This window comes from Eublepharis macularius, chromosome 5 (assembly GCF_028583425.1).
Source record: "Eublepharis macularius isolate TG4126 chromosome 5, MPM_Emac_v1.0, whole genome shotgun sequence".
Lineage (NCBI taxonomy): Eukaryota > Metazoa > Chordata > Lepidosauria > Squamata > Eublepharidae > Eublepharis > Eublepharis macularius.
The window spans coordinates 108305913-108321747 of record NC_072794.1 but is presented as its reverse complement, the minus strand read 5'-3'; the positions used below and the strand labels follow the sequence as shown (position 1 = coordinate 108321747).

The 15835-nt window shown below is 40.4% G+C and overlaps 1 protein-coding gene across 1 annotated transcript in view; it reads left to right on the top strand.

The window, feature by feature from the left end:
• Positions 1-12298, top strand: part of NUDT3 (nudix hydrolase 3) — a 65034-nt gene extending 52736 nt beyond the window's left edge. Inside the window, exons 3-5 of the mRNA XM_054980277.1 lie at positions 5047-5091; positions 5809-5893; positions 7981-12298. Of these exons, the coding sequence (XP_054836252.1) occupies positions 5047-5091; positions 5809-5893; positions 7981-8153 (303 nt within the window). The 3' untranslated portion in view covers positions 8154-12298. The remainder of the gene's footprint in view (positions 1-5046; positions 5092-5808; positions 5894-7980) is intronic.
• The last annotated feature ends 3537 nt before the right edge of the window (positions 12299-15835 follow it).

The following is a 15835-nucleotide window of genomic DNA, read 5'->3' as shown; positions in this document are numbered from 1 at the left end:
CTTTTTCCTAAGGCCTTTAGAATTTGACAGCCTTATTCAAGGAATCCCTCCTCCTTCTAGGCTGTCCTTGATTCCAATGTGCAGTTGCTGGAGGCAGGAGTTAATACAGCTTACACAGTAAAATAGCTTTTAACCTTCAATGTAATGATTGGGGGCTCTTCAGCTGTTTTTTTTTAACAGCTATGATAAACCTGCATGTCTAAGCCCAATACTTTTTGAAGGTGGTTTCTTCCTGTTGGTTCCATATATGCCTGCACTCACTTTTTCCTATCAGGGAATGATGTTGGCTCTCCCAGGGTTCTCAGTCTCATTGTAAGATTTAGCAGTCATTTAATAATGTGCCGAGAGTCTCTTTTAGTCAGCACAGAATAACTTTATTCAGAAGAAACAAAGAAAAGAACACAAGGCCTAGCTTAGGCCTTTCTTAGCAGTCCTTCAGCCAGTTTACACAGACATGAGTAAAACCTGGACTGGAACTGCTCCATATTTTAGTATCCTGTGACTAACATAAAACAGACTCTACAGCATTACAGTTGCTACTGCTAGGGGAGAATTCTTGCTGCAGTTGTGTTCATCCCCTATTGGGTCATTCCTGTATGGCACCATTTCTAACGAGCCTGTATGTGTAGTGGTTAGAGCACTGGGTTGGAATTTAGGAGATCTAGATTCTGTTACCATTCTGCTTGAAAGGTTTGCCTGGGGCCTTGTGCCCATTGCCTTCTTGGCCAGCTTTACTTTTGTGAGGTTGTTGTGGATAGAATGGAAAGGTATAAAATGTTATAGCCACTTTTAAGTCCCCACAGTGCTGAAAGATAGAATTTAGATAAAATCTACATCCATCTTTTTAAAGGACATCTTCTGTTTCTACACAGAAAGGGTGCCCCGGGGCAATCCTTTAGCAAATTTATATTTCATTCCAGTGGTCGTCATAATTGTTGTTGACGGCCTGCAGATTAGATAGCACTTCATTTCTAATTCAGTCACTGTAGACTGTGAATGCTATAAGCTATTAGTCTATGTGGGAAGCTGAATTCCTCTGCTGCAATTTTTCCTTTAAGCTGCTAATCAACAGGGTGTTATGATGCTTTTATCATTCCCTTTAAAGGGAGCATGAAACACGTTTTAACCTTACCCTGGGGCATAAAGGATAAAGCAAGATGGACCTGGTATGCATGACCAAGGTTGAAACAGTTGCCCTGAAAGAGCTAACTCCCCTGGGTTTCTCGGTCCTTCATCAGTCCCAGCGGTGGCTGGCGGGGAGGGGTGGCGATACTCAGTAGTCTTTTTCCTTCCAATGCCAAATAGCTGGCATTGATTGTGTAGGCCTGGTGTGGGGTGCTGTGGAGAGTTTGGCTATCTGTCTGATGTACTGACTGCCTAGCACACCGGCAGATAACCTGTCGAGCCTACTGGAGGTGGTGGCTGGTTGAGATTTTGAGAGCCAGTTTGTAGTGGTTAAGAGCAGCAGGACTGTAATCTGGAGAACTGGGTTTGATTCCCCACTCCTCCACTTGAAGCCAGCTGGGTGACCTTAGGTCAGTCACAGCTCTCTGGAGCTCTCTCAGCCCCACCCACCTCACAGGGTGGTTGTTGTGGGGATAATAATAACATACTTTGTAAACCGCTCTGAGTGGGTGTTAAGTCATCCTGAAGGGCAGCATATGTCAGACATTGTTGTTATTGTTATAGTATCCCAAGCTTTTAGATTTGGGTGATTTCAGTGTCGATGACACTGCCTCCTCACAGGCTGTGGGCCTGGTGTCTTCCATGGTGGCACTAGGACTCTCCCAATTTGTGTTGGCTCCCATGCATCAGGCAGGCCACATGCCAAATCTGATCTTTGGGATGGGGATTCATGTGGACCTAAATGTAATTGAAGTGGTGCCGTGGTTGAACCACTTTGTTCTGAAGGCCTGTTGGGATGTACCAGCCCCACCTTGCATAGGCGGTGAGCCAATTTATGCTCACCCACAGACTTATGGATCTCATTGGATTGCGGAATGCTCTGCAGGATCCGATGCCCTCTGACGGCTCTTTGGATGCACTGGTAGAGGACTGGCATGTCAGTCCCTCTGAAGCCATCGACGAAGTCACTTCCTTTCATCCTCCCTTCTCCTGTACCAAACTTGCCCCTTGGTATGCTAAGGAGCTATGATGGATGAAAAAGAATCTGAGTCGGCTAGAGAAGTGTGGCAGCATACTTGTGACAAAGAGGCAAAAACATCCTATAGGACGTTTATGAAACCTATGAGATGGCAGTGAAGGTGACAAAAAAGGAGTTTTATGCCATTTCTATTGCATCCACAAGCTCCTGCCCGGTGCAGTTATTTTGGATAATTCAGTCTCTAATATCCCTATTGCAGGGAGAATGACAAATTGTTGATTCAGGAGAATTAGCTGTGAGACATTTGGGAGCTTCTTTGCGGGTAAAATCTCATCTCTCCACCATGATTTGCCAGCCACAGTTGATATAGTATGTCAACTGGAGGCCCCTTGGCCGTCTTCTGGTTTGGTGTTAGATCACTTCAGTCGACTCTCCCAGGATGAGGTTGACAGGATCTTGGGTGCTGTGAGGCCTTTCATTTGCCCTTTGGATCCTTGTCCATCATGGATGGTTAAATGCAGTGGTGACGAACTTTGGATCCCATTGGCGGAGATCATTAATCTTTCTTTGAGCGTTGGTGAGTTTCCTGGAGCACTGAAAGGGGCAGTGGTGAGGCCTCTTCTGAAGAAACAATCTTTGGATCCCACTGACCCATCCAGTTACTAGCCAGTATCAAATCTTCCCTTCCTGGGTAAGGTGATTGAGCCGGGTGGGGGTGGGGGTGGAGCAGCTGCAGCTTTTCCTGGAAGACTGTCCTAGATCCATTTCAGTCCAGCTTCCGTCCTGGACATGGGATGGAGATGGCATTTGTCGCCCTCACAGATGACCTTCATCAGCATCTGGATCAAGGTGGGTCGGCACTGTTGGTGTTATTAGATTTGATGGCAGTGTTTGACGCAGTCAGTTATGACCTTTTGACCCACCGCCTTGCCAATGTGGGGATATGTGGGACCACCTTTCAGTGGCTAGTCTCCTTTCTCCACAGTTGGGGGCTGTGCTGTTGATTATGTTTGGGACTCAAACATTTTAAACTTTCCTCTTCTTTATTTGATCTCCAAAGAAATTTAAAGTAGGGGTGTAACTCCTTGTTAACTTTTTGCACTTCCCTGCTGTTTCATTTTTAGTGTACAGCACTTCCACTTGTGGAATGAGGGAACTATGGGTTTCTACTCTATGTCCCCCCATTTATAGAGCTTCACAATATTAATGTGTCCAGTGCTCTGGCCAGGATTCCATACCAGGGGTTGGCTTTCAGCCCTCATGTCTCACAACACTATTGGTTGCATTAGTCATTCAGGCTCCAAGAGAGACCTGGCAGTATTCTCACACAACCCTTTCTTTGTGGGTTGGTAGAGGCTATCTCACTCCCTTGAGTGTGTGACAGTTCAATGCCCTTTACCTACCATGGTTCTCCTCATCAGAGCACTGTTTTTTCCTTGCTGCATTCCTGCTTGTACTTTGGCAGGGACACTTTTAGAGAGCTCCCAGCTTCTTTAGAAGCTTCTTTAGAAGCATCACTGGGTTAATGTCAACGAGACACTAAGTATCTGTTGGTAAATTGGTCCTTCGTATTCTGTTACTTTGAGACCTTCACACCCACCTCCTTCAGTAAGTGAGCTTGCTACTCTCCCCATGTGGGATTGCGCAGAAGCCACGAAGGTGAAAACCGGGTTGCACGTACCTGTAACTGTTGTTCATTGAGTGGTCTTCTGTGCAGGTACATATCCCTCCTTCCTGTGCAGGGATTTCCAGCATCTTGAAGAAGCCTCACTTGAGCCATATCAACAGAGGGAAAGACAAAACCTTTTCTTCTTTAAATGTAGTTGTATTCTTCACTAGAATGTCTATTGAGGGTTGAAAACTTTTAAAAGAAATACTTCTTCTCAGCCTCAAGAATGAGGCAAGGGAAAAGCAGAGAACAGCAATAGAGATCCTCTCTCTGCGGCAACAAAGAGAGAACTGAGGGAATAATGCCCCTCCTGTTGATCATGTGATGTTTCTGGCAGGAAAATGCCAAAGGGAAGAGAGGTGTTTGTAGTCTTATAGAAAGCTCTGGAAATCTTGTCTGTGGCTAGCCTGCATGTGCACAGTTCCAATATGTGCCCGCACAGAAGACCAATTGATGAACAACAGTTATAGGTAAATGCAGCTCTGTTTTCTTATGGATTCCAGTACAGTTATGCTTTCAGCTCCCTGGAGTAGTTGTTTTTAACATTTCTTTTATCTACTGACAGAGCAAATGTACTGATTAGTTTTGTGTCTCAGCCTTAGAATTAAGCTGTTAAATAAGCAGCTAAAACATTCTTCGGTATTTTTGTAATATATAGTACAGTTAAAGAAAGGTATGGCAGCATAGGAAAGAAACAGGTCTGACTCTGGGGACAGAATCCACTGGGAAGCCACGTTCAAATAAATGGGAGCTGTACAAGTGTGCTACTATGCTTAGCACAGCTGTCATACATTTCACCAAAGACTGAGCTTCCTAATGGATTACCTGGCTTTTAATTATTACTTGTGTAGGGGTGGGTATTGAGATTACATTTGGAGTTTCTGATTTGGGCATTAAAATAGGCCTAGGGTCTCATTTATCAACAGATGTTAAATTGAATATAGTGTTGTAACTGGAGCTTGACTTGTTTCTTTTAGGGTTGTTTTACTTTTTATTTGATGGGGGACAATGCTGAGATGCTGATTTGTAAGTTGTGTTCTAATTTAACATTAAGCTAAATTTTGTCCAATGATAAGGATTTTTAATATATGCACTTACGAAGTGAAAAATGTTGTTTTAGTTCTGTTACTCATATGTATTTCGCATAAATTGATGCTTGCACTATTTTTTCCCTTTTTGTTCATAAGCTAGGTAGTCAGAATGAAATATGGAACTCAGTCATGTGAGTTAGGAATATGAAACATTATTTCCTTTTGTTTTGAACTTTTCCTAGGCTGGCGTGAAAGGGACATTAGGAAGATTAGTAGGAATTTTTGAGGTAAGTATCAAAATAATTATTAGAACTGATAAACCACCACTCTGTTGTGAAATCATGCATGTTATATGATTATGAAGCTTTCAGTGAGATAGCTAGCAAGGTCATTCAACAATTCCCCTCTCATTTACAGCCCTTCCAGTGTTAAAGAACACACAAAGTAATATTTGCCAAAAGGCAGGGCAAAACTACAAAGATGTATTCTGGAAAAGTTTTCACATGTTGTCTCATGTTCTAATCATAATAATAATAACAACAACATTCGAACTTAACACCCACTCAGAGCAGTTTACAAAGTGTAAAGAGTCCAGTAGCACCTTTTAGACTAACCAACTTTACTCGCTGACGAAGAGAGCTGTGGCTCTCGAAAGCTTATGCTACAATAAAGTTGTTTAGTCTTAAAGGTGCTACTGGGCTCTTTACTATTTTGCGACTACAGACTAACATGGCTAACTCCTCTGGATTTACAAAGTGTGTTATTATTATCTAAGCATTCTAAGCATCTTCTTAATGTCTTTAGTTAACCGTGATGTGGCATTCCTGTCAGTATAACTTTGTAGAGGGGATGGGCTCACTATCACTAGTATAGGGTACTTTCTGTTCTTTTTAAGGCAGTTCATGACTGCCGATTCTGTCTTACAAAAAAACCCCTTTAGTAGTTTCTGCAGGCATATTGTATCTTTATGTCTCACTTTTTAATGTTGGCCTTGCTCTTTTCAGAACCAGGACAGGAAGCACAGAACATATGTTTACGTACTTATTGTCACAGAAGTGTTGGAAGACTGGGAGGATTCTGTGAATATTGGTAAGACTTTTACTGTTGTGGATGCTCTGGCATCAGACTAATAGCTAAATCCTTTTCTGTGTATTTGAACTTTATTTGCTTGTTGTTTAGTGTTTTTTGGAAGTCCTAATATACTGGACTTTGAAGTTATTTTCATGGCATTTTCTTTATAGTGAATAAGGCAAGTTTCATTGTAAGGACTAAATGCGACTCATGAAATACTTCTGAGTAACTAAGAAACTCTTACTAGATGCTTGAGAGTTTTAGTTTGCATTTTTTAAAATCTAATTTTCTTAGTTGCAGTAGAATGATGGTAAATACTGAATGATCAAAACAGTGCTAACAATTCAGCTTGTTGTACTATTTTTCAACGGAAAGTGTGTATCAAACTACTGAGGGCTGTTTCACATTGGAAGGCAATAATGCCATAGAATTAATCAGCCTGTTTTCTTTTTAACTTCTGTGTTTTTGTTGGTTTCAAAAAGATAAGCAAATTTATTTCATATATTGAAAATTTGCAGATTGTGGCCCTTCTGGATTATTATTGTTCTGTTCTGAATGTTTCAATTTGTATGATACATGTATCCATTTTGTCTTTCAGATCTTACTCTTTTATTTGTTCTTAAGCTTCTTACAGTGCAATCCTGTGCAGAGTCATTCCAATCAATGCCCATTGAAATCAGTGCATTTAGACTGAAGTAGTTCTGCATAGGATTGCACTGTTAATCTCTTATACTAGAATTTAAAAAAAAAATATTTGGTTTAAAAGAAGAGTTGAGGCTCATGGTGCAAAAAGTATGGAAACTGTAACAAGGTTTTGCCTTCTTGTGTACCTTTTAAATGCAGTAAAGATGTTATTTATTTATAATCCAGCTTTCTTGCTGAAAATACAGATTTATAAACAGTACTATCTCACTTTTTGTGCTTGCTTACCATTCTAGGGAGGTATCTTATGTAACAATGTTTTCCTTTGTCCTTACAGTAGCTAGTGGGTTGGTTAGATATGTTTGTTTTTACTGTAAGTAAAACACACATACAAATGTAACCATAATGACCTAGCAGATTATCATAGGAAGAGTTGATAGCTGTGACTCTAGATCTTTGGGGGGACAGTGGTTGCTACTGGGCCATGGCAAACTTTTACAGCAAGGTTCTGGGTGTACTAACAGTGCATACAGAGGTGCATAATTTCAGTTGGGAGCCTGCTATGGAAGGACACATAACAGATGCACTAGGAGCAATCTCAGTCATGAGGCAACAAGAGCAGCTGCCCTGGCCGCTGTGCTGGAGGGGATCCTGACCACTGAAGCTATTCTGTTTGGAACCTCTCCCCAGTTTGGTGTATTGGTTAAATGGAGCACCAGGTTTGATTCCCCACTCCTCCACTTGAAGCCAGCTGGGTGACCTTGAGTCAGTCACAGCTTCTAGGAGCTCTCTCAGCCTTACCCACCTCACAGGGTGATTGTCGTAAGGATAATAATAACATACTTTGTAAACCGCTCTGAGTGGGTGTTAAGTCATCCTGAAGGGTGGTATATAAATTGAATGTTGTTGTTGTTATCCATCATCATCATCATCATCATCACTGACCTTCCATGGTAGGCAAGAATTGGGAGGGGCTTGCATTTGTGGGCAATCAGCTGTAAGGCACCACCACTGCCCAGCTCCTGTCAGCAAACTGCTGGACTATGAGGCAGTGCTGGCAGCAGCAAAGAGCTGAGAATTGGGGCCTCCCCTGTGGCGTTTTGCCTCCTTTATGTGGCCTGAATATTGGGCTGTATTGTGTTGCCTCCCGGCTTCTTGCTTTGTATTTCAAAACGGTTTTTGTTGCCATCAAAAGATTTCACCTTAGATTTCTTCAGCTTTCTCCTGAAGATAGACAGTGAGGGGGTCAAGTGAACGTTCCTGTAAAGATTGTTCCATAATCGTGGGGCTGCCACCAAAAATGCCCTCTCTCATGTATCCACCAACTGTGCTTCTTTGGTTGATGGAACTCTTGTGGTACAGTTGCTCTTGATAAACATACAATTTGCCTATGAAAAGAATTGTAAAGTCTTCAGTTGTTTTGTTGTATTACTAACTTTGCTCTTTTCTTTTTTTACCTGCAGGAAGGAAAAGGGAATGGTTTAAGATTGATGATGCCATAAAAGTTCTGCAGTATCACAAACCTGTGCAGGCCTCATACTTTGAAACCTTGAGGCAAGGCTGTTTGGCAAACAACGGTACTCCTGTTGTGACCACATCATTCTCAAAAGAGAGCACTATGTCTGATATCAGATGACTGAGGATGTCCATATAAGAAAAACAGATTTTGAAAAGTAGACTGAAACTTGGATTTCCCTTCCTCCTTCCCCCTTCTCGCCTCTTTCACATGCTTCCTCTGTCAAACAAGACACGTGCAGCAGCCTTTGGCAGAGCAAATGTTTGAGTGTTGCTTTCTTGTGGAAAGTGGGGTTTTCTTGCTTTTTCTTGGATATGTATTTTGTAAAACACATCTTGAGCATGAAGTGCCCCTTCCCTGTTAACAAAATTTTAACTACCATAAGGGCAAGGCTGTTAGCTTCACCCCTGCCTTGCATTTTGAAATGTGTTCTCTGTGTGTTGTCCCAGCCATAGCCAGACCTTTTATCTTTTCAGTTAAAGAAGGCTACAAATGTGAGATTGGTTCCTTAAGTCTTAGACTTTGTACAGTAAGGTGCTGTTGAGATCCATTTGATCACTTTCTCAGTGCATGTGTGTAAACTTTTTTTAGATGGAGAAACCTAACACTTTGATTTTTGCAAAAAATTTTTAATCGTGGGCTGCTTCTATAAAGAAGGGCTTCATAATCTTGTTTGCCTTGTTTTTTTTAAAGAAACTTTTTTTGTGACAGTGCTAGTGGCTGGGCCAGTTAGACTCCCTGCACCTCCTCCCTGACCCAAATTTAGTGCAGTGACACTTAGAGGAGAAGGCCAAGTTATAATCACTTGCAAGACATCCCTGGTGCTCTGTTCTTTCTACAGTTTCAGCCAATATGTCATCTTTAACATCGATACAAGGGATTGGTCACTACTGTATCAAAAGCTTTTGGCCTTGGAAACTAAATGAATTCCAGCCTCAGTAAATAGGAATCAAGGATTCAAAATGAGTTTAAAAACTAGTGAACTGGAGCATCAAGCATCAGTGCTATCTGCTGGTCTGGAATTCTTTCCCTTCCTGCTGCATACTGCAGATGTCTCTTGTCCACATGCCTTATACAATACTGAACTGGATATTGTAATTTGTGCTAAAGCATTGGATTGTACTTTCTGAGTGTTATTGCATGGACCTTGATGAGATGGTCACATTTTGCCCCAGAAAAGAAATCCCAGGGAAAAATTTCAGGTGTTCAATCTCCTTTGTCTATAGCATTGAAGCACTTGTTATTGCACTGTGGAGTATGATCAGAATAGTAAATTTTACCCCACAGTGGCAAAGGTACAACTGGTTCCCAGGCAGAAATGCTGGTGTAGAAAACTGTCATCTAATAGGATAGTTAACCCGATGCATTGGCACGTCACATTTTTGTTTCTATTGATGTATGTTTCATGCTGTCTTGATTTGCCAACAGTGTTGTCTAGTTGGGAGACTTTGGAAAGGGTTGGGGGAGGGAGTTGGATTGGGGGAGGGAGTTGGGTGGGCTGGGGAAGGTTGGGGTGGGGCATTAGTTAATCCCTGGCTTGGGACAGGACCTAGTTGCTATATTTGGTGACTTCTTCTTTGTCAGAGTATAGCCAAGATGTGAAATTAAATCTGCAGTACTCTTATTTAACTAATCATTCTCTCCCCATTAAATACTTTACAATGTGCATGCATGCACACAAATCTAAAATGGCTGTGTAGCCTGCAGTAATGTAAATTAATATATTTTCAAGTTTGGAAAGGAGCTTAACATTTCAGATCAAATTTTATGATTTCTTGTTTCAAGTCCATGCTTTCCGAGAATGAGATAGCATTCCATATTATGGGATCACAAAGATGAAAGTGATTATTATTGCCAAAAACTCTACACAAGAAAAAGACTGAGAGGTATTATTCAAGAAGTGGCTTAAACTTGGACATCTAGAGTGGAATCCTAAATTATGCTATGCCACTTCAGTGCCCTTCGTCTTATAAATCAAACAATAAACAGTTAATTCAAAGGGCTTGACTGGTGTCTTAAAGTGTACAATATCATTTCTCTTAACCTGTATGTGGCACTTTCTAATATAGCAAACTGTTGCCTTCAGCTAAGAGGGTTTTTTTGTCTCACTGAATAGATTAGGACATGAAATATTGTTTGAAAGACTCCACAAAGGGTGACTGCAGTTTTAATATCTACAGCATGCACAGATTTTTTAAAACTCTAAAATGTTTTTATAGGGCTATTAAACTGACAATTTAGGATAGAATATTGTTAATGACTTGCTAACATCTTTTTGTTGGGTCAGGAAAAATAAATTGTGCCAAGTAAGTAGTGTAATGTGGGATGAATTGATGCTGTTCATGCAACTGCATTGACTGGCTGTTTGCTTTCTTAACTGGAAACAGAAGATGTACCTTCTGGAGTGAAAACGATCTGGAATATTCATCAACTGTGTATTCTAACCTAGTCCTGGCTCCTGTTGTTTACTAAAGCTCACCTTCCCACTTGCTTTTAATGCACTGTAGAGAGAGTCTACAGTTCCCCCAATATCTCAGGGTATTCTGTAATAAATGAGTAATGGATTTAAGTAATATCAATAAGAAGTCACCATATTAACTCATCTTTTCAAAGCACGTCTAGTTACACTGGAATTTCCTACATTGGTAAACCATGTGTCTAATACAACAATATAAGCAATTGGGTATCTTGATTTGAATATAATTCAGTATTAAGTATCTAGACTTAACCCTTAGTTTGAAATTAAGGTATTTTAAATTTTCAGTTAATTTAGATTTCATGCTGAATTGTACAATAAAATGCAGCCACCTTCAGACTGTATGTGTAAAACACTGCTAAGTTTATGTACTGTCATCAAAGCAAACCAGAAAAATGTGCTTGGAAGATTCTTTCTCTACAGTAAGCCTTACATTGTGAAGACTACATATGACCCCAAGCCCGAGGACTCTGAGAACCCTGGCTTTCATTTTTATAGGTACAATTCTAATCCACTGCAGTTGCAGAGAAGAGGTTGGATAATAATAAAATTGCTGACCTTATGCATTTCCTGTTTTAGACAGATACTAGAACAGCATGAGCAGTGTTGCAAATGTGTTGGTATATATTTACAAATAATTCTTGACAAGAACAGATTTGGTGCCAATGCTTACTACATTACTGACCCCATTTAGACAAGGTCTAAGTGGGCATTCGCATTGTGCGTACCATATCTACTTAAATCAAGGTTGACAGTGCTGCTTAAAATTATTTTTGGCAGTGAGTCTTTACATAGCTGCTGGTTAACCTTAGTGAATCTGAAACATTAGTAATATTATGAGTGAGGGCACACAGCCTGTGCAACGTTTGTCCAGTATGGAGAAGAAAGATGAAGCCCACTTAAGGCTTTCAGCAGTAATGTCTGTCACCTTGTTGTATACAATGCAATAGTGATTTTTAATGATATCACGTGTTTCAGTGTCATAGATTAGAAAGTCTGGTATAGAATAAATAGCGTATGCTGGAGTCTTTTGATGTAGCTGTTAATCTTTTGCGGCTTAACCTTGAATTAGCTTATTAGATTTTCTAAAAAATGGGGGGAAATCACCTTTGTATGAAGAGCTTGACCTGAACTTTAGTCATGTTGTTAGATGTAGCATAAATGCTTATCTTCCAAAAACATTATATATGTCGTTAGTCATACTTATATAATCTGTTCCATCTGTCTACCTTTGCTCTTTTCTAAAGGCCCGTTTGTTTCCTAGTTTTAAACATCTGCCAATAAGAAAATGAAGTGCCACAGTATCTTAATAGTGGTTATATCAGAACTTACAAGTGGGAAAGTATAGAAGTGTCTGCTGTGACATTTTAATAGAAGTGAGAAAGTTGCTTAGACATAATTTCTGCTAGATAGGTATCTGATTTTGAAATTAGATTCTTGAAAATTAACTGTTATGGTTATGAGAATTGGAATATGTACTAGTGAAATATTCAAGAACATTTGTGTAGGTGGTATATCTAACTGATTTTTCTAATGTTGGAAGTACGACTTTTGCTGAAGGGTACTGTTTTAATCAATGATTGTGCATATTTTCTAATGCTTTGCCAAGTTTTGTTTATCTGTTAACATACCTGTACCCAGGCACTGGGTGCTATGTTTAAGAGAAAATGAGAGAGTGTGTGAGAGAGAGAGTGCATGGCCATGTGTAGTGTTATGGGTCTACTTTACACTGGAAGAGTATGTATGTATGCTCTCTAATTCCTGTAATAAAGAAGCTGCTTTGAGTACAGTTTGCTACATCTTATGACACCAATTTTGTTAGAGCCATTAGCTTTTTCAGTATACTTTGATACGAATACTGAAATGTTCCTGTACTTTGTGGTTCCTCCTCCTTTGGACCTGGTCATCAGAGAAATTACAAAAAAGATGCAAACTTCACTTTCTTCTTGAAATGTTCACTGTACTATTCTAGTTTTAACAAGTGTAGAAACATGAATAAACTGCAGGATGGTGATTATCTTTAACACTGCAAGAAAGGTATAACTAATCCTGTGAATGTAGAACCCTTGGAACTCAGTTCTGGCTTACCAGTCCTTGAACAATATGCACCATACAAAGTTAGTGAATTAATGCTTTTTGGTGTGTTTGCCTTTCTGAGACACTGAAAAGACTGTCATTCTAGATTCGTGAAGATTATAAAGCAGAGGTTCAAGGAAAATCTACCTACTGGGTGTCATATGACCATAAATATATCTGTATCCTATTAGAATATATTATGTAGACCCTTCTATAACCTTGTATTGCATCTCTTGTTTGGAGATTGATTTTTTTTCTTCAGTTTTTGCTTTCATGAAAATTCCATAGAAAAGAAATTTAATATTAGGAAAAGCGTATGAAAAAATACATGTTACATTGCCCTAGAAAGATCATGTAATTTGCACAGTGGCAGCATGGAATGGGAACTATTGGACTATTTTGGTAATAGATCAAGATGGGTAGCCATGTTAGTTTGTAGCAGTAGAAAAGAGCAAGAGTGTATAGTAGTACCTATAAGACTAACAGAATTTGTGATAGGGTATGAGCTTTTGTGAGCCACAGCTCACTTCTTCAGATACAGCTAGAATGTGAGTCCATCTGTCCTTATATCTTGGAGAGTGGAGTGATTACAGAAGCTGAATGACAATAACCAGTGAATGACAATAGCAAGTATGATTGAATAGGGTGGGGTATGCAGAGGGATAGTGGGTGTGGAGAAATCAGCATTGGTAATGAGACAGGAAGCCTAGGTCTCGATTCAAGTCCAGGCAGATGCATTGTTTTGAGCTTCGTTATCAGTTGCAATTCAGCAGTCTCTCTAATCTCCCTTTGAAATTCCTCTGCAGAATAACTGCTACTTTTAGGTCAGCAACTGAATGTCCTGGAAGGTTAAAATATTCCCCCACTGGTGAATGAAAATAGCAGGCATGATTGGATTACGCTTCCTGACTCATTATTGATGTTGATTTCTCCACACCTACTACCCTACTGCATATCCCACCTAATGGGTGGGAAAACAGCCTGCATTTAAGTAAATACGGTATCTTGTATCAGGGCCAGAAGTAATCATTTGAAAGAACAGAGTTGCTATAATAGCTTTGCTTCTATGCATACAGGAGCTGTGCGTGTCAAGGGGGTGGGGATGGGCTGTCAGCACTAACTAAAAGCTTCAACCAGTGAATGAATCATTCCAGCAACAAATGGGAAATGCAGGCAGAGTCTGTTGGAAAATACGGTTTCAGGTGAACTGTTTGTAATTTTTTGGCTTATGGCTTCTACTATCAAAATTCATATTCAAAAACCTGTTGTTTATATTCTTTAAGTAGAAGAATCCTCTCAAATTTACTTTCTAGGAAACTGTAATGTTTAATCCTTGTATACTTTTACAATAATGCAAATAGGCATTCAAGAAATCTTGGTGTAGTTTTGCAGACCTTCACAGCATTAACACATCAAGCACAGCAAAATTCTGGAGGGATTTCAGTAAGACTATTGCTCACTGTGGAACTAGAGACTTACTGAAGCTACTTAAGGCTTGTTAGCTTGACAAATAATAACCAGTCACTTTTATTTGACTCAAGAGGAAGTTGTCTCTTACCAAATTTTGGAAGCAGCTGTATGGAACTGGTACAGAAAAGTTGATTTCTGTATCTTCGCACATTAGTATTACATACTGTTTTGTATGAGCTCCTGCCTGTGATGGAGGATGTGATGAATAAACTGTTTGTGGACCACTCTGCCAAATGTCAGCTGTGTGCCTTTTCACACAGAAAGAAGTATCTTTTTATGTTCTTTTACATGTTTAAAATATCCATTATTGAACAGTGTGAAAAAGGGATGAATATTGAAAAAGGTTGTGCAGCTTGAAAATGTCATCTTTTCATGCATTTGAATGCTTGCTTTTGCAAGTTTCTCTCTTTTTGTTAAAATACATATGAAGTAAAAAAAATAGTTTTCTGAATCAGGCAGGACCGAATTCTATAGGTTGCAGATGAATTCTGCCAAACACTTCTTTTATGTCCAAATATTATAGGGTCCCCTCCGAGCAGGGGTCATTTCGTAGAAAAAGAACTGCTGGAACTCATTAGCATAACTCATTAGCATATACCATGCCCCTTGACATCTCTCTCCCTCTCCCTCTCTCGAGTTACGAATGAAAATAAAGCAGAATGAACTGAAAGCAGCTTACTCTCCTTTGGAGAGCCAGCCCCAGCAGCCCTGCTTGCGTTCACTCACTCACTTTCTCTGTCTCTCACTCACGAGTCATGAATGAAAATAAAGCAGAATGAACTGAAAGCAGCTTACCTTCCTTTGGAGAGCCAGCCCCAGCAGCCCTGCTTGCGCTCACTCACTCACTCTGTCTGTGGCCGATTCCGCACGGCTTACCTGAAGCCGGAACGTTGCGGAACATGCTGGAAAAAACACAGAAGATCATGTTTTCTCGTGTGACATTGCGCAAAACTTGCGCGAGAAATCGCCTGTCTCTCACTCATGAGTCACGAATGAAAATAAAGCAGAATGAACTGAAAGCAGCTTACCCTCCTTTGGAGAGCCAGCCCCAGCAGCCCGGCTTGCACGCTCTCTCTCTCTCTCTTTCTCTCACTCACGAGTCACAAATGAAAATAACCCACTTGCAGGCCTGGAGGATGGACCATGTGCCCCCCCCCGGGTTCCTACCAGGGAATCTGGGGGTGGTGATGCCTCCACCACTGCCTGCTGCTAAAGACACTGGGAGCGGGGAGGAAAAGGAATCACATGGGTGGAGCCAAAACCCATGTGATCTCTTTTCAGATGTTCCTGAATGCCATTCCGGCATGTTCCCACTCCAAATGAGCCCTCCCTCCGAGAAATAAAACTGCCAACATGAGGAGAGTTACTTGGAGTAGGACAGGGTGGTACTGTTTAGAAACAGGTTTAATAATATATGTCAGATTGCAACTGGAAATTGAACTCCGTTGTCATCCTTAATGTTGCTGTCCTCAAAAATGCAGTAAAAATTAAACAATTAAGCTCTCTGGTCCATATGATGATGGGCTGATGGAAGAAAATTGGTATCTTACTGTAACCTTGTTTGCATTATGTCCTAGACTCTTAATGGGAAGTCTCCAAAGCTGAACAGCTGGGATTAAAAGAAAATAATGAGCAGTTCCTTTGTGTGAAAGAAGAAATGATAATTCTTCTGTTTCAGGTTGCCAAGCAGGTATTATGCCTAAATTGAGATAGGAATGCCTTCAGGAGGAGGGTCTACTAGCAGTTCCAAGCTCGACCGTCATGATAATGCTACCTAGTT